Below are 20,674 nucleotides of genomic sequence, written 5' to 3'. Positions count from 1 at the left end.
TTATTTTTCTCACTGGCAAAATTCGTGGCGTTCAGAAACACTTAAGGAATTGCAGTACTCAAGACTAGCTCTGAGAATACAAGAGTCAGATATGGCTTCTATGATACAAAAAGTTCAGCCGAAGATTAAGCAAAGATACTGTCATGATTACCACCACCAACACCGCCAGCACTGACAAAGCGTTTTAAACAACAAACTGCGGTGAGAACACTTGGCGAAGCAGTAAGTTCAACACCAAATTACTTAAGTTATTAATTAAAACACGAGGGCTCCCATCAGCAGCACGACGACGAGATTTTAACAATAAATCTGTATAAAGAACATTTTTCTATGATGCCTAGCGCTTAGCCACTACTAGGCAAAGACGTCTATTACAAAACTAGAAATAACACTAGAAACACGCAGAAGCAAAAACAAACCGTTTTTGAATAAGTTAATCGCGCTCAAAGAGGCGCTTGCATCCGTTTGGAACCGCACAAGAAAAAGGTTCGTTGAAAGCAAAGTCACTGCTTGGGATCAAGTTTGAAGCAACGCTCGCGATCTTGGGGTTTGATGAACGACTTGCTGAAGTCGACTATCTTGCGCAGGGCCTGCAGTCGGCTGTAGGGGCCTTCGAAGTGCTTCTGCAGCGCGCACAGGCCATTGTAGTCCTCGTACTCCAAATCGTACACGGCTATCCCGTACTTGAGCTTGGTGTGGTTGGCCTTTAGCTTGCATAACTGCATGATCACAAGGAAAATAATTCATGAAATACTCACACAAAAGTTCTACACAAGATACAACAAGGCATGAACAAAAATTACATCTGGGCTTGCGCTAACAAGTCCTAATATTTCCCGCCTGTAGAATGTACCGATGCGGGATATCTGGTACAGCAAAAGAAAAATTAAATGCTCTGATGGAAAAGGCGGCAAAAAGGCTAAAGACTGACAACACGCGACAGGGTATCTTTTGCAATGATGTAACCATAACATGACCTTGTCCACACTCCGCTTGCTTATTGGGTGTCGTTTTAGTGCAAGATAGGCCCGGCGAACAGAGCACTTTTCTCATTAGTCTTCACTGTCATTGTAGTTGGTGCTACGTGTGCGGTTTCTGCCCCGTAATTTTCTTATCCTCCTCCCTTACACTTTCATTCCTTCGGTGTAAGGGCCTCACCTTTTGAAAGAAGGCCTTCTCGTTGTCATAAGTAAAAATATGCGAGTCTCCTTTCTTTGTGTACACGACGTCATACCTGACGTCATACTTCATCAACTTCGAGTATTCCTTGTGGTTGCAGACCTATAAAGGAAAAGTATTTAAAAAAATAGGGTATTATATGACAAACATACATGCGTTTAAAAGGTGGAGGATGTTACACACAGCGAATTACCATGTGCGCTATTATAACTGCGCTAGCTAATGCAGAGCTGAAGCCGCCGATTTCAAGATTGAGGGGATCCAATCCTCCCTGTGCTTCTGTACCTCAGCTAAATGCCTGCAGCGCATACAAGTAGCTCTACGCATGCTGTGGTGGATACTTAAATGTTTTAGAAGAGGCCGCTAGTGCTTTGGGGATTCAACGGGGCTGGAATGACGAGTCTAGAAATAGAATGTCAATAGAATAAAAGGATGCATCTGTACACAACCCGTTCTACACCCTCACTCTGCACTAGTCTACCCCAGCACCGGTGAATCCGCAAACGACCAGCCGCCTCTTATAAGATAATTATTCACCTGTTTACTTGTTTGTTTATTTATTTTAACATACTGCAGCCTCGCATGACGCTATAGAAGGAGAAGATACTGAACGCATAAATAAATTGTAACAATAACGAGCAAATCAGATATTCTGATAAGAGGAGGAAGTAACAGTAAAAACATGTAAGCTACTAGCCGCTGAATCTAAAAGTCCGTTCAAAAGCAGAGCATGACCAGGGCGAGGAAGAGAGTTGCGAATCAAAATATTGTACGGAGTCAGTACGAGCTCTAAAAGGTGAAATGTTAAGTTGGCTCTAACTTTCTAATGACGATGGTATAAAAAATTTTTAAACGGCTGCCAAGTGACTAAAATCGCGAAAAGTTAAAAATGTGTGCAAGAATTTTAGAAATTAAGTGCGACGATGGTGGGGAGGGGGGGTGGGGGGCAATGGAGTGACTCCCAGATCTTGCAGATAAGAAGAAGCGACCACCCTTTCTTTATGGCGAAACATAAAAAGTGCGCCTTTTTTTTCTTAAGTGATTCTTGTTCATTCGCATCGACAAGCCTGCAGGGATTCCGAACGGCGCGGCTGTTTTCTAGGATTGGGCCCATGAGAGTTTTCCATTTAGGTAACTTAGTATCCAGCGGAGCAACACGAAAATTGTCGCTCAAGTATAAGCCTTTGGAGGGGTTCGTTAGAAATCAGATAGATGTGTTTGGCTTGGAAATAAGTTGGAGAATCGTTCTGTCTTTAGATATCTCAGGGAATTTATGCTTCAGTGCGTCTTCTTCGTACACAGACACATCAGAGCTGAAATATGCACAAGTTGGAACATAAGTAAACAGGGCACGTAAACAGGACATACGTAAACAGGGCAATCAAGAAACGTCGTGCGTCTGCAAGAAGACCGCGCCATCCATCACTACCAGCCTGCACATGCAACCTCATATATTACTTTAGATACTGAAAAAAAAATATCTGGAAGGCCATAGCAAACACCGCTGCCTTCGGTTCACACCCGTAGGTGCATTTCGGTTTAACCGTTGTGCTGTTTGGAATCCACCGCAACTCGAAGACGCACCCATCTGGATCATATGTGAAAATTTCCACTTCCTTTAAGGAGATTGATTGATTGATTGATTGATTGATTGATTGATTGATTGATTGATTGATTGATTGGCTGGTTGGTTGATTGATTGATTGATTGATTAATTGATTAAATGATACGTATGTACAGCAATCAACTTAAATCTCACTAAACTGACTGTGCACCTTGCGCCGGTTTGTCTTTTCAGATGCAACCACATCCTCCGCAGGCTGGTATGCTTTAATTGATCGCACCTCCACGTAGGACCCAAACATCTTGGCCGTGAGGTCTTGCTTGCATGCTGCATCGAGGTCGTCACCATACCAGTGGTGCTTTTTCGCCCAGCGGCCCTTCATGGTGACGGACAACAGCCACTTGGTATTTGCGCCTGCCTCGCGCATAGACTCCACGTCGTCCATCGTCGTAGCCTACAACGGATAAAAACGAACCTCACAGTTCAAGCTGGGCGGGAGCTGTGCTGGTGAGTAGTTCGGTGCGGACACCACAGAAGGTAGTGCACATACAGCGTGCAGTGTATAGCGGCTTTATCTCTGTGTATCGCATGACGTACAACATATTGTGAGAAAAAGGAATAGTCGTTTATATATTTATTTGTTATGAAATAGCATGAAGAAATGGACAGTGTGACGGGGCAGAGTGCCATTAAATTGTTCCTTCAATGCCAACCCAGCTGGTTTTTTCTTCAGGTTTCCGCCCTATTACAATATTAATATAGTATCACTCCACGGCAAATAAAAGTAGTCGCGGAGTATTGTTAATGGCAAAACGTGAACGTAGGCGCTTGTTTCGTTCATTTTCACCGCCACTAATAAAAACAAACTCCTACGTCAAGCTTTAACATCAGCCCAAGGTTTTCCGTCTGCAGCCGATCTCTCGAATACTTGTCGTGGGACAGTCATCCGACCGGGTTTTTCCCTTTGTTTGTCTGAACACCTGTTAGAGACCGAGAGCGTTTAGTCGCCAGCCGTGCTGTCGTCATCGTAGGTCTCGTGCCATATAAAGTGGTGAAAGACAAGACTGCCTGCATTCTCGCGGATCGACAGGGCTGTTGTCGCGTCGCTTCATTGGTGTCGTGTGTGCCTAGTACGACTGCATTTTAAAAAAAAGTGCAACTGTCTTTCTGCAACATCCTTATTGAGACTTGTGCTGGGCAGACACCTGCCTTGGACTCTCAGCGGACAACCTAGAAGAAAATTCAGGGGACCACTTCAGTCAACTTACGTGAATCAAGGCGAAAGCCTTTGTGTCGTCTTGTTCAGCTCTCTAGCTCAACACGATCGCCTTACGCTTCTCGAATCAGTTTCGACTTCAAGTTGCGACATACTACACCTTCGTTGTATTTGACGTGTTCACTATATCCGGTTTCAAGTTACGACATAGTACACTATGCAGTTATCGTCATCATTAATTATGATCATTTAAACATCACTAATTATAGTTATATTATAGTGCATACCTGACTTAATGATGAAATGATTATGCCAATTATTGATGACTACTGATGACTTCGGGTGACATTTGGTTTGACTGACACGTGGAGCGGACAGTTCTTGTACACGTTTCCTGCGGACAGGTCTTGCGCACACTCATGGGCCAAGAAATTTAAGGCTTTCGCCTTAATATACTACGCATCCATCTCCACTTCTGCGTTGTCTGCTTTTATCTGGTTCTTTATTGTTCTTCTGCGCCATTCTTAGAGCGTATTGGCAACAACTGCCCATTCGTTATTGTGCTCCCTTCGGCCTGTTTCACAACAATTTGCGCCATGCGTTTTCTTTCTAGCAGGACAACAGTAGCCTCTTTAGCACAATGTGTTCACGGAGTCTTCTGTAATGCCGTCACACAGTTTATTTCCTTGCGACTCATGCATGGTGGCGCCACATTCAGGCGCAAAATTTAAAGGCGAAAAAGGCACACAAGGGTAACGCGACACATGGAGGAAAATGGCTTGGCGTATCGCGATGTGGAACCTGTGCTACGCTCACTCACCAGAGTGTACAAGTACGCGGCTCTGCCGACCCACGAGGCAACAAGGGAAGTCGGAGGCATGATGGCGCAGTTTTCACGCTCGTGGTCGCCAAATGCGTAATGACCACGGGCGATGAACATATCCGGGTTGTACCGGTCCCTGAACACAGAGAGAGCATTTCATTCAATAACATTACAGTTCAACTGAAGAAGAGCAATTATTTTGGAAGCTTTCAAAATGAAAGAAAAGGACACTAATTACTTCACGGCTTGTGACATAAAAAAAACACCGTTGATCATGAAAAAAGAGTTTAGTTCGCTAAACAGTACGCCACGTTCAGAAAGCTTGAAACATATCGGTGGTTGTTTTCGCAAGTTACAATATTATTAATACAGTGACGTGAAGAAGTTCAAGGGCGAACATATGATAAACGATCGTTCATAGTGTTGTTTAAGTTTTAGTGCCGTGGAACGCCCTCGGGTCTTTTCAGAGGTGAAGAGCAACCACAATAGGCGTTCCTCATAGCCTGAGTCGCTCTTGGACGTTAACCCTCCATAAACCAAACCAGCACCACAATGAAAACAGATTTCGGAATTCGGTTATTGGAAGGAGCGCCAGCTCCGGGGCTCGACACGAAGAGAGAGCTCACTCAGCCACACAAGAAAGTTATTAAAACGCAGCGTACACCCCAAACATACCTCACAATTGGTCTTTTGCAGATCTACAACGTTTTACATAGACTCGCCCATCTTGATCGCGAGGGTGACAGAAAATTCAGCACATACCACATGACAACCTGGCGACCCTAGCACACCAGACACGGTCAAGCACCGCGCATCACAGCATGCAATCGCGGTATATGGTGGTGAGAGAGGCTGGCTTCGAGTAGTATGAGAGGTCGACTCACTGATGACGCGCAGCTCTGGAGGCTATGAAAGTGGCCGACTAGAAGTCATTTCTGCACCTACAACCTCATCCCTCTTAATTCCCCAACAACGGCTGAGAACCATCTCTCTCTTGTAATAAAGATTTTATTAATTCATTCAGCTTTGAGAGCAGTTGAAAGCTGCGCCTTACTCGACAGTTTCATACACGGAGTTCCGTGCTACATTTGTTAGGTGGTCGGCATGGTCGCTCGTCATTGTCTGCGACAACTGCTACTCTATACTTTTGTAACCAACGGTATATAAAGCCACCTCCACTTCCAAGTTATCTAGTGTCCAGCCCATTCGTTGAAGCAGCCTGCTTAGTTAACAAGCGACAATGCCCCAAGACTTTCTTTCATACAAACAAATTATTCAGACTATAAACCACCCATTGTAACCCTGAAACAAAAAAAAAACTATGCGTAATAAAGCTCTTCGTCCCGTCATCACTGCTCTAATCATTCGCCAGCCAGTTAATTTTTTGGTTCATCACGGTCACACTGGCCAATGCGAATTCATCCTTCGCTGATGTCTAATCAAACTACGCAAACATCCAAAGCTATGACGTCATACTAACCATACATGTCAACACTGTTCCGTGCTGTTTGTGCGTCACGTGGTGTCGTCACGTCACGAGCGCATTGCACTTGTGGGATTTGAGGAACTTTCATATGGAAAGCCAGAAGAGAGCATCGCCCAACACGTTGCCCCGAAACATGACCGAATGACGTCATAGTGCGGTATGGCCGCCACCACCAACCAGACGGATCGGAGAACGTGTACTCGCCTCCTTCTTGGGAAGAATATGACGAACTGGTTCTTTGCGTAAAAGAAGTGGCGAAGTTTCTATCTCACACGTAGGCGGACACCTGAACCGCGCCGTAAGGGAAGGAATAAAGGAGGAATTAGAGAAGAAAGGAAGAAAGAGGTGCCGTAGTGGAGGACTCCGGAATAATTTCGACCACCTGGGGATCTCTAACGTGCACTGACATCGCACAGCACACGGGCGCCTTTACGTTTCGCCTCCATCGAAACGCGGCCACCGGGTTCGAACCCGGGTACTCCGGATCAGTAGCCGAGTGCCCTAACCACTGCAGTGAAATCCGGTTGATTTTGCTCTTGTCGTAGTTAAAGACCATGGGAAACGGGAAATAAATCGGAGCTTGCTCACCCCAGTTGGTCGAAATTATTCAGGAGCCCTCCATTGCGGCACCTCTTCCTTTCTTTCTTCATTCTTTCCCTCCTTTATCCCTTTCATTAAGGCGCCGTTCAGGTGGCCACGGAAATGTGACAGATACTCCGCCACTTCCTTTCCTAAAAAAACAATTTTTTCGATGGAGGCGAAACACAAAAGGCGCCCGTGTGCACGTGGGGGTGGTGGAAAACATTTAAGGAGAGATACACCTAAGGAGGTTGTGCATCAGCTGACCCAGAGGGGGCCAGCCCTTACATGTACTAGGTAGAGGTCCCTAGTTCGGGACCACAGTGGCGTCGGCCGCCGCCCGGGCTCGCCCGACTAAGGCCCGTTGGGCCTGAAGGTACCTTAAGGCAGCCGAGCTGGGTCGCCTCCCAGCCCTCCCGGCTCGGGTGGGGTGAAGAGGGTAGCGGCATTGGAGGGGCAGGCCCACACCATGTGGGCACCGCCCCGATGTCAGTGCACGTTAAAGATCCCCAGGCGGTCGAAATTATTCCTGAGCCCTCCACTACGGCACCTCTTTCTTCCTTTCTTCTTTCACTCCCTCCTTTATCCCTTCCCTTACGGCGCGGTTCAGGTGTCCAAAGATATATGAGACAGATACTGCGCCATTTCCTTTCCCCCAAAAAACCAATTATTATTATTATTATTATTATGGCGCGGTTCGGGTGTACACAGAGATGTGTGAGACAGATATTGCGTCATTCCCTTTCTTCAAAACCATTTTTTTTTTCATTTTCGATTTCAACAGCAGTTATCTAGAGAAAATCCCTCTTTTGCGTTTTGTTGTGGAAAGAAAAGTTACCGCATTGCTTCCCGCAAGTTCCTTATCCAAGCCTTGTTGTACAGTGCAGTGCCGAGAACGATGTAGGCTGTCTTCCCCATCTTTTTCGCCCTTTCCGCTTGGGCCCCTAATACCTGGGAAGAAAAAATTGTTCAATGCCAAGCAATGGCTTAAGAGACTAAGCTTTAAACAAACTGCGTAAGCGTTTGAACACAAACAATGGAAGCACCTGAGCATGTCTACGATGTAAACATATACTCATTGCTAATCGTTACTGAATATCAACGCCAGAATCTGCGCCTGGTTTTACCTTCGGAAATGTGCAGGTGTCCGCATAATGAATACGTGTCTGGTGAAGCTGAGGAACTACACTGCTTTTTGCGTTTGAACACCACAACTGTTTCGCGAGACTGAGGATTTAGTTTTCACGACATACATTACTCTGTGCTAGAATACGTTTTTACGGCGTGGGACCCGTGGACACGAGCTGATAAGGTAAATTAGGAGTAATCCAAAACTTCTCTTCAGCGTATAACGGGCATTAGGATGGGAGCCTCTTGAAGTGAGAAGAAGAATGTTATGGTTGATATTTCTCCCTGCTGCTTCCGTAATATAATTTGCGTTCGAAGAATAAGTATGGTTCTCCGCCGCACTAATGATCACAAGGCAATCATGATGGTCATAAAGTACGCAATTGCAGGAAAACGTATAAGAAAATTGTTCTAATTATTTTACCTACGCACCGTTCGAGAACCTACTGATGCTGTGGTCAGTTTTGTTAGCATTACTTACAACAAAATTTTCCCATGTTGTATGCAAAAAGTATTTTTTTTTAATTTTTGGATTTTATTTAACTCTACACTCTCCCCTCCTAGTGTAAAACTACACATTGTGGTGTTGGTAAACAAGCAAATAAATATTCACTACAAACTTGCTGTGATCAGTGGCTATGAGATTCGGTGGCTCAGCCAAGGTCTCGTGATTGAATCCCGGTTACGATCGCCACATTTTAAAAATGCCAAAATGCGAAAAAATTCGTATTCTATGCAATTTCCGCACGTCACAAAAAAAAACCTAGGTAATCGAAATAAATTCCCATCAAAACGGCGTCACTCATAACCTCCGAGTTGTTTCCGTACGTTAACCTTCACACACTCCTTGGTGTTACTGTTCAGGTACTAGGTCACTACTACAGAGGCGTTCCTATTTAGAAATAGTAGCAAAATTAAAAAATAAATATTTACCCTAACAAGAACCATGACTCACCTTCAGGCAATCGAAAAGAGATGGCATTTCTTCCACTACAAATTGGAACACCGGAACGTCGATGACTCCCATGTGATAGATTCCTCTGCTCCAGAACACATCCCGCAAAACCTGGTTTGTCCCTTGCAGGTCCTCTTTCACGGCATCACGGTGGCTTTTCCATTAAATAGAGAGAAAAAACAAATATCCGCTTTATGTACTTTAGGTTTCATGCCATTCAGTTGTACACCATATTGAAATCATATAAAAAGCAACCAAAATGCGGTGCAGTACATTTGCTGCGTACGCATTTCCCCAAACACGCTATATAATGCAAACAAAAATAAATAGGAAAGTAATACTTGAGTGGCCATAAAAATTTATAGCTGGCGCAATAATAATAATTGGTTTTTGGGGAAAGAAAATGGCGCAGTATCTGTCTCATATATCGTTGGACACCTGAACCGCGCCGTAAGGGAAGGGATAAAGGAGGAAGTGAAAGAAGAAAGGAAGAAGAGGTGCCGTAGTGGAGGGCTCCGGAATAATTTCGACCATCTGGGGATCTTTAACGTGCACTGACATCGCACAGCACACGGGTGCCTTAGCGTTTTTCCTCCATAAAAACGCAGCCGCCGCGGTCGGGTTCGAACCCGGGAACTCCGGATCAGTAGTCGAGCGCCCTAACCACTGGGCCACCGCGGCGGGTAAAGCTGGCGCAAAGAAGCTATTTTTGGCGTAACCGTGAACGTTGAAAAAAAGTGATTTCCATTTAGCAACCCCGCAAAGAAAAATAGGAAACCTCCATTATGAGAACGCTCTCCAGTTAGTGTTGGCAAAAATTTGCTCGAAATATAGTGCACGTCATACGCAAGCTGACAGTACAGAATGCGTGCATGGCCACGAGACATATAGTTTCTTTTTTTCATACAGTGTATGTGTCATGACGTCTTTGCCCAAGCTAAAGCCGAGGCGCTAAGAAATGCGAAATGAGCATTCCTTTCATGTTACAAGAAAATACACATTAGCGCCCACATGAGCCCAGCCACACGGCTACGAAAAAAAAAAAGATACACATTCAGCGAGCTCTTCTTCGTGAAGTCGGGGACAAAAATACGGAATGCCGACCAAAAGTAAAAACAAAAAAGAAAACGAGGTTTCCACTCCCGTACAGGGGCCTTGTTAACAGTGATTATGAACAAGGCTCCTCTATGGGAGCCCAAATATAATTTTGTTTTTTGTTTTTACTTTTGGTCGGCGTCCTCCCTTTTTAAGTTATGTTAACTCTTCTTCTTTTTCGACAAAAAACTGCGCAAGTGGAAAGACAGACGTATGTGAGGTAATAGCTAGAGAAACGCTTCCCTGTCTCTACCTTAAGTGGATTATCATTCCTCTGGATCAGTTTGCCGTCGAAAATGAACGATAACTACATCGCCCTGAATCCCCTACGACAGCCAGCAACACAGAACCGACCGCACAGCGCTTACGTGCAAAACTGCCATAATTCACAAATTTCATTATACATCCGGTGAGAAAATTTTAGAGGCCACGCATTTCCCGTTGCAAAAATTGGTTTCATGAGAAGTGAAAGAAATCGGCACACCTAAAATTCTTGAATCGCTGGACGCGTGAAGTATTGTGACGTATTTGTTGTATTCCAACGGGTGTAACCGGTTACATTTGCTTCTTTAGCATTTTTTATGTTGGCTAACTGTTCCCTACTCTCAGTTGTTTCTTCTTCTTTCTCTCTTTTTTGGGCTCTTCGTTCTATTTCTGCATAAGCACTTTAATATTGTGCTCTATTTTCTTATCGGTCTCTAAACATTTCTAGTCTGTATGCTGCTTTGCAAAATATATTTCACGAGATATTCACTTTATTTCCCTCATATATATCTTCAAACTTCTCTTTTGTTATACTCAGAAAAATCGCTACTCAAGTTAACGCATAATGATGCAAAAGTGAGCATTTGAGAAGGGGAAAAGACTAAACACTATATCCTAAGACCTGTTAACCGTACAGCACCACAAAGTGACATTTTCGGCGCATTGGGAATTTTAGTATTTGGCGAACGATGATTCGTTCAATACGTGAATGAAAGTGTGCCTAATGTAATGAACTACCTTAAGAGTAAAGGTGTTAACGTCTCCAATATTAAAATTGTAGAGGACTTTTCGACCTTATTGGACTTTCCCCAGAAACATCGAGACAGTGATAGTTCTCTTCATGTCATGTCCAGGGTTCTCGAACAAAAAATTTGAAAATTAGGAAATTGTAAGACACTGGTATGAAAATATTGAAGGTAGAGGTCCATTATTCCGATATGTAGGAAAAATTTTTTTGAAGAGTTTTCATCGATCGCATTGAACAGTCAAGAGCTGCCATGGGAAACCAATGAGGAACGATTTTTACGATAGCAAAAACACGAATAGAAAAAAAAAGACTGCCGTCGGGTGATCTGCGGATATATTGATTGTTATAGGGAAATATTACATTATATGAAAAATTGCGTTCATAAACGGTTTCCCGCTCAAAAATTCATTCGTCCAGAATTGCTGGGTATGTACCAGACTACTCGGCTGGTTCACTTTTGCACAACCTAAAGAGGGTGCATAAGTGCAGTAGCTCTTGAGTGCTTCATTTATTGACTTGTGCACATATGACAACATTCTCTGCTCAGCCACGTAGTTCTAGACATTCTAGTATTTAAGATTTAAAAAAAACAAACTCTGAGAGCGCTAAAGTCTGCTTACGTGCAGGAATGCGAAAGCATGGAACTTTCTATACTCTGTTTCATACATCAGGTGCAACGCTGTGAAAGGTACGGTAGTATGATATTAGTAAGTGGCACCGACCAAAAATTATGATGAAATGACGTTTCGGCTCCCACACAGGAGCCTTGTTCACGGGATCCTTGTGAACAAGGTTTAGTGTGGGAGCCGAAACGTCATTCCATCAAAACTTTTGGTCGGTGCGACTTGCTAATATTCTGTTCCAGCCCGACCAGACGGGATTCCGTCAGACCCTTGACTGCAAGGCACGGTAGTAGTCCGGACGGGAAAATAAAGTGAAGCGTGTTACTCCGCGCTTGTTCTGTGCCAGAGTGGTCTAAAGCAGGAGAAAGGTGCAGCGTGACGTCAGCAATAAGAGTCTATTTGATCAAGTTCATGAGAAATGTGTCATGTAGTAAGCGTGCAGACAAAGCATGCCCAATGTTTGGCTCACAACAAGGAACGCCCTACTTTTTGGTCGCGGATGAAGGCAGCGCAAACAAGTGCGCTAGCTTTGACAGTGTCGCACCTGATGTATGAAACAGAGTATAGAACGCTGAATTTTTTTCCGCGGAGCCTCTAGGCATTGCATTTTTTCTGTTGTTTTTATTTTTCGCGTTTTGTTCAATTTTATTTATTTATTTATTTTTCAAATCTTTATTCACTGATTATTTTTATTTTCACTTTTTATTTTTATATTCCTTGTTTCGATTTTAATTTATTTTGCTAATTACTATTTAATAACTAACAACTAATCACCCTTTAGTAATCGCTAAGAGTATATGGGTTATAGCAATTGTGTCACTGATGACGTCACAGTGTGACAGCTTTCGCGAACGTACGGACGGACGGACAACGATGAGCCATTAAAGGCTTTTGCCTTAATGAACAAAAGCTCTAGCGTAAGACGTTCTGTGCAGCTCACGTCGTGGCGAATCCCACGCCGAACTCTGTCCGGACATAGCTCGCCACGGCGGCAATGAAGGCCTTCAGGTTCGGTTCGAATGCCTTAGGGTCGATGAACGTGTTCCTGCCGTCAGCGTAGGCCGAGTCGAAGAAGATGAAGTCGCACAGGTTGTCGGCGGGGAAGACTGTGCTCTCGTTCGTGGCCTTGCCGAAGGTGCAGAGAAGGGTCTCGTGTTCCAGCGGTTTGTCTGGGAAAAAGAGATCACAAAACTGCATCAGCTTCGCCGAGAGACACCGGAATGGTGGCGAAGTGGTCTGAGCATCCGCCTCGCGTGCGGGAGGTGCGGGGTTCGATCCCCAGTGCCGCCGGGTACCCACCGGTGATACAATGGGTACAAGCTTTCCTCTGGTCTGGTGTTCGGCTTATTTGGAGTGAAATGCTTGGGAATGTGTCTTGGACCCTCCCCACCCCCCCCCCCCCCCCCCCAGCTTCCTTGAGCAGAAGAATATACTTTGTGTCATGGCGCTTTTTGGCCACAGATGCCCTTGCGCCACAAAAATCTATAATCATTACCATCAGCTTAGCCGAGAGGGAATGTTACCGCAACAGCAAACAGGCTAGTTTGTGTTTGGAGGCCTGGTTGATAGAGACAAAATGCGTTTAAGGGCCAGCTCTGTGAAGTTCATTCCGATCACTATCTAATGGCGGAATTTTCATGTGCATGGATGCAGTGCAATTTCTTTGACGTGATATTAAATTTGTGGCGCTAGTAATGAAATGTGGCACACTTCTATTTTCCTGTCCTTTTCTCTCTTGCTCCTCTCCTGAAAACGCGATGCGTCCAGAGCCACTTGATCCTGGCTTTAACTGTGTCGCGTAGTGCTTCCTGTCTCTGTCACTCTACTTATCCTCTCCACCTCATATCGCACTCTCCTCCTCTCCTTGCTCGTATCCGCAGCGAGGCCACGGGAAAGGCGTTCTGCTGCAGGTTTAGCGCCAGTCACTTGTCATGCAAGCCTCTTTCGCATGCTACGGCGAGAGAAGCTGGTTCTCCCATGACGATTTGGCGCTATGAAGGTGAGCTCCCAAGGACCTCATTAGCAATAATAGCGAGCAAATATGTTCCGGCAGACACAAAAAAAATTGCTTCCAAAACCACTGCACTGCTTCTCGTTTATACGGCATAACATTTATAGGCTCTTTACTTTGCTTGCTCTCATCAGATAGCGACACCCTAGGAACCATCGCGTTACCTTCGCCAAAACCTAACTTGCAGTACAGCAGATGCCCCGCCGCGGTGGCTCAGTGGTTAGGGCGCTCCACTACTGATCCGGAGTTCCCGGGTTCGAACCCGACCGCGGCGACTGCGTTTTTATGGAGGAAAAACGCTAAGGCGCCCGTGTGCTGTGCGATGTCAGTGCACGTTAAAGATCCCCAGGTGGTCGAAATTATTCCGGAGCCCTCCACTACGGCCCCTACTTCTTCCTTTCTTCTTTCACTCCCTCTCTTATCCCTTCCGTTAAGGCGCGGTTCAGGTGTCCAACGATATATGAGACAGATACTGCGCCATTTCCTTTCCCCAAAAAACCTATTATTATTATTATTATTATTATTATTATTATTATTATTATTATTATTATTATTATTATTATTATTATTATTATTATTATTATTATTATTATTACAGCAGATGCGGACAAGTTCCAGAGCCAACTCTTTAGTGAAGTGTCGCAACGAAACGAAGTTGCGACGCCAATAGCACGCGGCTCGCTTAGCAGACCACTCATAGCGCGAGTTCTTTCCCTCCTTTAAGCATGACAATGACAGCCTCCGCGAACCTACAATTGTAGCCTGTCCTATTCCTTCACAGTCAGCCATTTATGTTGGTCCCCTTACCATTCTAAGCAGCACTTATCAGAGATGCGCCATGCCAGACACTGTCAGCGGATCGACATGTAGACACATTTTTTACATAATAATGGCATCCTACCTATTCATGACCCCAAGAACCCTTTAGCAGCCGACGCTTAGATAGGTGTGACATAAAAATATCACGAAAAGTTTATTCCTCTTTATAAACCAGGAGCCGCGGCGGTTGCTCGTTGATTATGGCGCTCGGCTGCTGACCCGAAAGATGCGGGTTCGATCCCGGCCGCTGCGGTCGAATTTCGATGCAGGCCAAATTCTAGAGGCCCGTGTACTGTGCGATGACAGTGCACGTTAAAGAACCCCAACTGCTCGAAATTTCCGGAGCCCTTTACTACGGCGTACGTCATAGCCCGAGTCGCTTTGGGACGTTAAACCGAAAAAACGAACCAATCTTTATAAACCACGTGATTACCCGAAGGAATACCTGGAAGGGACTTACGTGTGGTGGTGGTGGTCGTCGTCGTGGTGGTCGTTGTGGTCGTGGTTGTGGTCGTGGTCGTTGTAGTAGTAGTGGTGGTGGAAGTGGTAGTGGTAGTGGAAGTGGTAGTTGAAGTGGTGGTGGTGGTGGTGGTGGTGGTGTCTGGGGTAGTGTCGTCATGCACGTCAGTAGTAACACCTTCTGGGACAGTGGCGTCCGGCGCACTCGGCGTTAGGGTCTCCTGTATCACCACCACTTGTGCGGTGGTGCCCGCCTCCACGGGCACGGTGTTCTCTGGGCAAAACATCGTCAAAGAGGAACCGTTCAGCAGAAGACCTCTGCCCTTAGCAGGCGACCCGGTATGAGCATGGATAAAAAGCTCAGTGACACGTTGCTTTCATTCCATAAATCTGCGATGACGTCGCTAAACATGGTGCTTGTCCATCGCAGTTCTAACCGAAGTGAAACGGGTTGTTATATTAACTACTGTTATCAGTACTCGTTCAAAAATCATTATGCTAAACAAAAGAGTGGAACCACCTTCCCGACGCTCTTGTGCCTATTACAGATGTTACCTTGTTCAAAAATGATGTAACAGCTCATTTTGGAGTCCTAATAGTATACGCGCTATTTTTTATTCTCTACTTTGATTCTTTGCCGTCGTATTCTTACATCTATGGTATTCTTGGATTTTTACCGTTATATTTTGGTGCTCCTTATTAATCATTTTTGCAATTACTTGTACTGTATTCTTGAATTATTGTCGTTATATTTAGGTGTTCCTATTTAATCATTTTTGCACTGTTTAACATTTCTCGACTGACACCGCTATATATATATATATATATATGCCTGTGCTTTTCTCGTATTCATGTTAGGTTATGTATTCTACTCACCTCTAACACCCGACCCGGGCCCAGAGGGTACCAAAATAAATAAAAACAAATAAGTGTGTATTTATATTAGAGTCAGTAGCAAGTATTGCTAGTACGTTATCGCCGTACTTTGGCTCTTGCCGCTTGCTAGTCCCTGCTTTGCTCTGTGTGCGCTTTTATGAAGCGCCAGGAACTATCTATCTTGCGGCTTGTCCCCTTGGGTTGTCAGAGCAGTAAAAACAAATAAGGCAGGAATAGTTCGAAGCGAATATACAGCGGGGGGAAATATCATGCCGGAGAATACTCACTTATGTTTATTATCACCAACACTGCCAAACCGAGTGTGATGAGGGCCAGAGCGAGGGCAATTATGAACGTGCGCTTCTTGTCATCTTCTGGGCTGCATTCGAAATAATATAGAAATCTATCGCATTTAATGTGTTTAACAGAGTAAAGCTAATGGCAAAATTTTGAGGAAAGCTCGCAATTGCGACCGCCAGCTCACCTTTCTCTTACAATGTCCTCAAATAAGTGGAGAGCGCCGTGAGCGGATGCCAGGCTTTATCCTATATCGAAAGCTCATTTTGAAACGTTCAAACGGATATCCTTCATTACGGGAATAAATCTTCCGCGCATACACTTTTACCCGCTTGACGCTGCTGGTGGGACATTCGTGCTATACTCTATTTATATAGAGCGTGTTGAACTGAGTTCAATTCTGTCACTTAATAGCGAGCAATTTCAGTTGAAAAGGAAAACTGCGCTAGGGAACGTGCGCAAAGCTTATCCTAGAAACACCCAATATAAGCCCCATGTTGGTACAACATCTGTAAGTAGAGCTAGGGACCCCCTTGTAATACCAGAGGTTCTCAATATTATCTAGAGACAAAGCTGGCGCCATAGTCTAAACCAGTTTCTTAAAGAGCGCTTCATACACAGCGGGAATGCCGGGTGGACGAGGTTTCCTACTAGACTTGGCTAGTGTTGGGTCGAAAACGTAGATTCAGCCTCTTAATCGGCAACTGAACCGCTCTGCAGCTCTTAATTTCTCCTCTCCGCACAGATGACTTCATTTTAGTAGCGCGCTTTTTTCTTCTCCAATGAATTTAACACGAGTGTTAGGCTGATAAGGAAGCTCTCACAGGATCACTTTGAGCTTTGCCATAAGAAGAGTCATATTGTTGTGGCTTAATCCACGTTTCATGCCTACCTTTCTTCAAGCCAAATATGAGACCTCCCCGGCATTACTCCTGCTCTCCAAAGTGTATGAAGTGCAGCGCCGCCAGCTTTCCCTGCATCTAATATTGAGAAACTCTGTTCTGATACCAACGCAGGCCTGTGTGATGAATAAATAGGATACCCAAACTGCGGCTCCTCCAGTTGATCCAACATCGGTCCCAGAGCAGCTACACAAAGTCGAACTCAGCTCTTTATCAAACATTCAGCTTATATCAGTCTTTTTTCTGGTGCTTGACGTCAGGTGCTAGCTTAATTTCGGCTTCGTGCAGGAAATACCTTGGCTCGCCGAAATACGGCTGCCTTCATCTAATCACCTAACCGTGGTAGGATATACAGCGGCCGTGGCAAGGCTGGAAGAAATGTTGTGCCCACATGCTGTCTATATTGCTTCCTTCTTGAGTGCTTGAGGGAAGATGCAACATATATGCGGCCTCTTTGCAAGCATATTGCGAGAAAAAACACTGCGAGCATAAGTGGGGCTGTCGATGTAATGCCACCGTCGGCCCTATGTCGGTCGTAGTATGGCTGAATACACCAGGCCAGCCTTAATCTTTGTGTATGCGCTCTTTCTACTCACTAATTCGTATTATATGTCCTCATAACTTACTCTGACAGATGATTTATATGATAGAAGAGAGGGGGCAAAACGCGACATTTGGTGGCTTAACGCCCCCAAAAATTTAAATATGCTGCCATATTAACTGCAAATTTATGTGCTACGCATATCCATCACAGTTTAGTTGAAGGTTCGCATGATTAGCCCCTTCTGAGCACAGCACAATGAAAGGAAGAAGGGAATATGAAAGGAACTGCATGAAAAGTTTTTCCAACCTCGGCGTCGCACTCTGTCCCGCCGGAAAGAACAGCAACTTGTACAACACATTCTAATAATAGAGACCTGCCCTGTCTATTCAACAGGGCTGAGAGAAAAAGCAGCAAGCATGATATCAAAAGAGAAAAAATTTGCGACGAAGGCAGCCAGTTTAAAAATATCGCGTAGCCGCGCTACACGCAAAGCCCGGCAGTAGAACAGCCTGGGATACTGGGTCATAGAACAAAACAGTGCACGGTACGGTCTGGATACAATGCCCGTGATTCCATAGGGATCTAAAATATTGTGTAGATGTCCATGGACCCAACTGTGTGTGCATTCTTTGCAACGATGAGTATATACATGTTTTGGAAGGGCGTATCATTTTGCCCCGTGCCCAGTCTCATTTTGCCCTGCGCAGTGAACAATCAAAAATGAGGCAGTTAATTTTTATATTTATATATATATTTAATTTGTTTATCTTGAGCTGGTCTTGTCACTTTTGGTGAGAGCGATGCCAGGACGGTGAGTAATAATCCTGAAATATTGGTTTTTTTTATGCCTGAGAAATAAAGAAAGAATGCGATGATTTGCAAATCTGTGTCGGGTTTTGCCCCACTCCCTACTAATTCTAAGCGTCCTTACTCGATTCTAAAAGATTGCACGTTTTTAGCTGTCACCCATAAAGTGAAATGACCACACCATACTCAAGAATAACTTGCACCTTACCGGGATGCACAGTACTATATCGCAACTCTCTGATCTCAATTATAGTTGGGAAAACATATGTGGGCTCTCCACACTGCACACAACATCGTAGGCGCGAAGTGGGTTTCTTTCATTTGGCCGAGTATGGGCAAAGTATGGGCAGCCCATTTTGGCCATGTTTTTCCTGCACTTACGAGGAAATTTCTGGTGGGCTGCTCACATCGGAATGAGATGTCTGAAATTAGTGCATGATTGAATAGGACCTAGGGGGTCCCATTTGGGCAAGGTTTCACAAGATTGCAAATAAGCAATTTCAGTTTCAACTGGGGCTGGAGCTTCCCTTGAAGTACCCACACAGGCCCCCTGTGGGCTTGCCCCCGGAGCCCCACATGGCTGCCAACATAGGACCCAAATAAAACTGATCAGGTTGATCTGTGGGCAGCCCATATAGGAGGCGACATGAGCCCCTTTAGCGGAATCTTCGTTGGTCTACATGGGCTATTCACATCATATGCACAAGGGACCCGCACGTGCTACGTGGAGAAGGTTAACCCAAAATCTGCTTGACGGAGGGCTCTCAGGAAGGAATCTGAAAGATGGTTAGGGGCGAGGCGGGGTAGTTTGGATTAATTCGAAAACACCGCTTTTCCGGAGTACTTCAACCCTGCTATTATCCACATTAATTTGTACTTTCCCATGCCCTGGAAAAATATGACCGCGTTTTTGATAACACAAACAAAAAATATTACGGCTACTTACTCCGTCTTCAGGTCAACTAAAAAAACGAAAGACGACGCTGCTATGAGGCCGTGATCGACAGCAATGGCAGAGAAATGGAGACCAAATGAACAGCCTGCACACGCCTTTGTTTAAACATAAAAGAAAAGTTTTAGAACACTTAAAACACCTGAAAATACTAAAATAGTTTTAAACACTGCGGCTTAGGGTACTAGCAATCTCCAGGCAGTTAACGCAGTGCAGTAATGACTCCTTCTTCATGCTTCTGGCTGGTATATGCAGCGCAGTGTTAGCGCATAGAGTGGGCCGCCGTAGAGTTAGGATCTTTATGCTAATAGCTCTTCATATTAAACTACAATTAATAAATTAAGAGATTTTTGAGTGCCAAAGGCCCAGTGCATAGTGTGAGGAACGCCGTAATGAAAACACAGCCAGACCGTCACACTTCGCTGACTGAGGAGGTCATCTCTTTGCCGAACTCTTCAGCTTACCGTTCTTGTCATCGGCTGTTTTGGTGTCAGCCACGCTGGTTTTTGTGTCGGTCGTGGTCATTTTGGTGCCGCCACTGATGTTCGTAGTGGTGACCGCCATCTTTCCTTCCCTCCTTGCTTCCACAGGATGGTTGTTAGATCGCCAAGTGCTGTGAAGCACAAAGTGGTGCAACCAACTTTGGAGCGGCTGCAAGCGATGCACTCAGCACAAACACCAAAATGATCATGTTTAGCAGCTCTGCATGATGATCCTCGTCGCAGTATTAAGGCGAAAGCTTTTAATGGCTCATCGTACTTCGTCCGTCCCTCCGTCCGCAAAATCTGTCACACTATGACGTCGTCAATGGCAAAATTGCTATAATCCATATAGTCTTAGAAATTGCTAAGAAATGGCGATTAGTAATTTGTCATTAATTAGTAATCATTCATTAATTCGTAATTAAGTAAAGAATAAAAATGGAAAATAAATATGTTAAAAGAAGCAAAAATAAAAATAACCAAATAAAAATTAAAAAATTAAGTAAAATAAAATAATAATTAAAATAAAAAGTGCAAAAAAAATAAAAACAAAAAGCAATGGTTAACGACGCAGTGGGGAAGAGACGCGTTCTAGAAACTTCTATGCTTTCGGATTCCTGCACGTAAGCAGACTTAAGTGCCCTCATGACTTTTAACAGTTGGTATGACGATTTTCATTATCACCGGTGTTTTCTGCGTGGCTCTCGTGATTTTCACATGCGATTCACCTGTTGTATACGTGACTAACACGAAACGCAGGTTCTATGCGGACAGTTCGCAGAGCGCATGCGGGGAGATCAGAATACATACGAACCAATTACGACTTCATCCACATGATGTTACTGTGAAGCATACGAAAACCATG

At 44.6% G+C, this 20,674-nt stretch overlaps 1 protein-coding gene across 1 annotated transcript; it reads right to left on the bottom strand.

The window, feature by feature from the left end:
• Positions 1-452: 452 nt before the first annotated feature.
• Positions 453-19,934, bottom strand: LOC144100026 (uncharacterized). The gene is made up of 11 exons (XM_077633074.1): positions 19,792-19,934; positions 19,322-19,337; positions 16,113-16,204; positions 14,951-15,223; positions 12,601-12,829; positions 8,931-9,084; positions 7,686-7,798; positions 4,780-4,918; positions 3,024-3,197; positions 1,159-1,281; positions 453-719 (listed from the first exon to the last, which is right to left on the bottom strand). The coding sequence occupies exons 1-11, from the start codon at positions 19,889-19,891 to the stop codon at positions 504-506; spliced, it is 1,629 nt and encodes a 542-aa protein (XP_077489200.1). The 5' UTR covers positions 19,892-19,934; the 3' UTR covers positions 453-503.
• Positions 19,935-20,674: the final 740 nt, after the last annotated feature.

This window comes from Amblyomma americanum, chromosome 8, assembly GCF_052857255.1.
Source record: "Amblyomma americanum isolate KBUSLIRL-KWMA chromosome 8, ASM5285725v1, whole genome shotgun sequence".
NCBI lineage: Eukaryota > Metazoa > Arthropoda > Arachnida > Ixodida > Ixodidae > Amblyomma > Amblyomma americanum.
This window is presented reverse-complemented; position numbering and strand designations above follow the sequence as displayed.

What these genes read in the sequence shown, in the direction of transcription:
- LOC144100026 (XM_077633074.1), bottom strand. Translation starts at nt 19,891, where the DNA reads ATGGCGGTCACCACTACGAACATCAGTGGCGGCACCAAAATGACCACG. An exon ending in AACTTGCGGGAAGCAATGCG is followed by an intron (nt 4,919 to 7,685) that starts GTAACTTTTCTT and finishes CTCTGTGTTCAG; the next exon opens with GGACCGGTACAACCCGGATA. An exon ending in CCGCGTACTTGTACACTCTG is followed by an intron (nt 3,198 to 4,779) that starts GTGAGTGAGCGT and finishes TATCCGTTGTAG; the next exon opens with GCTACGACGATGGACGACGT.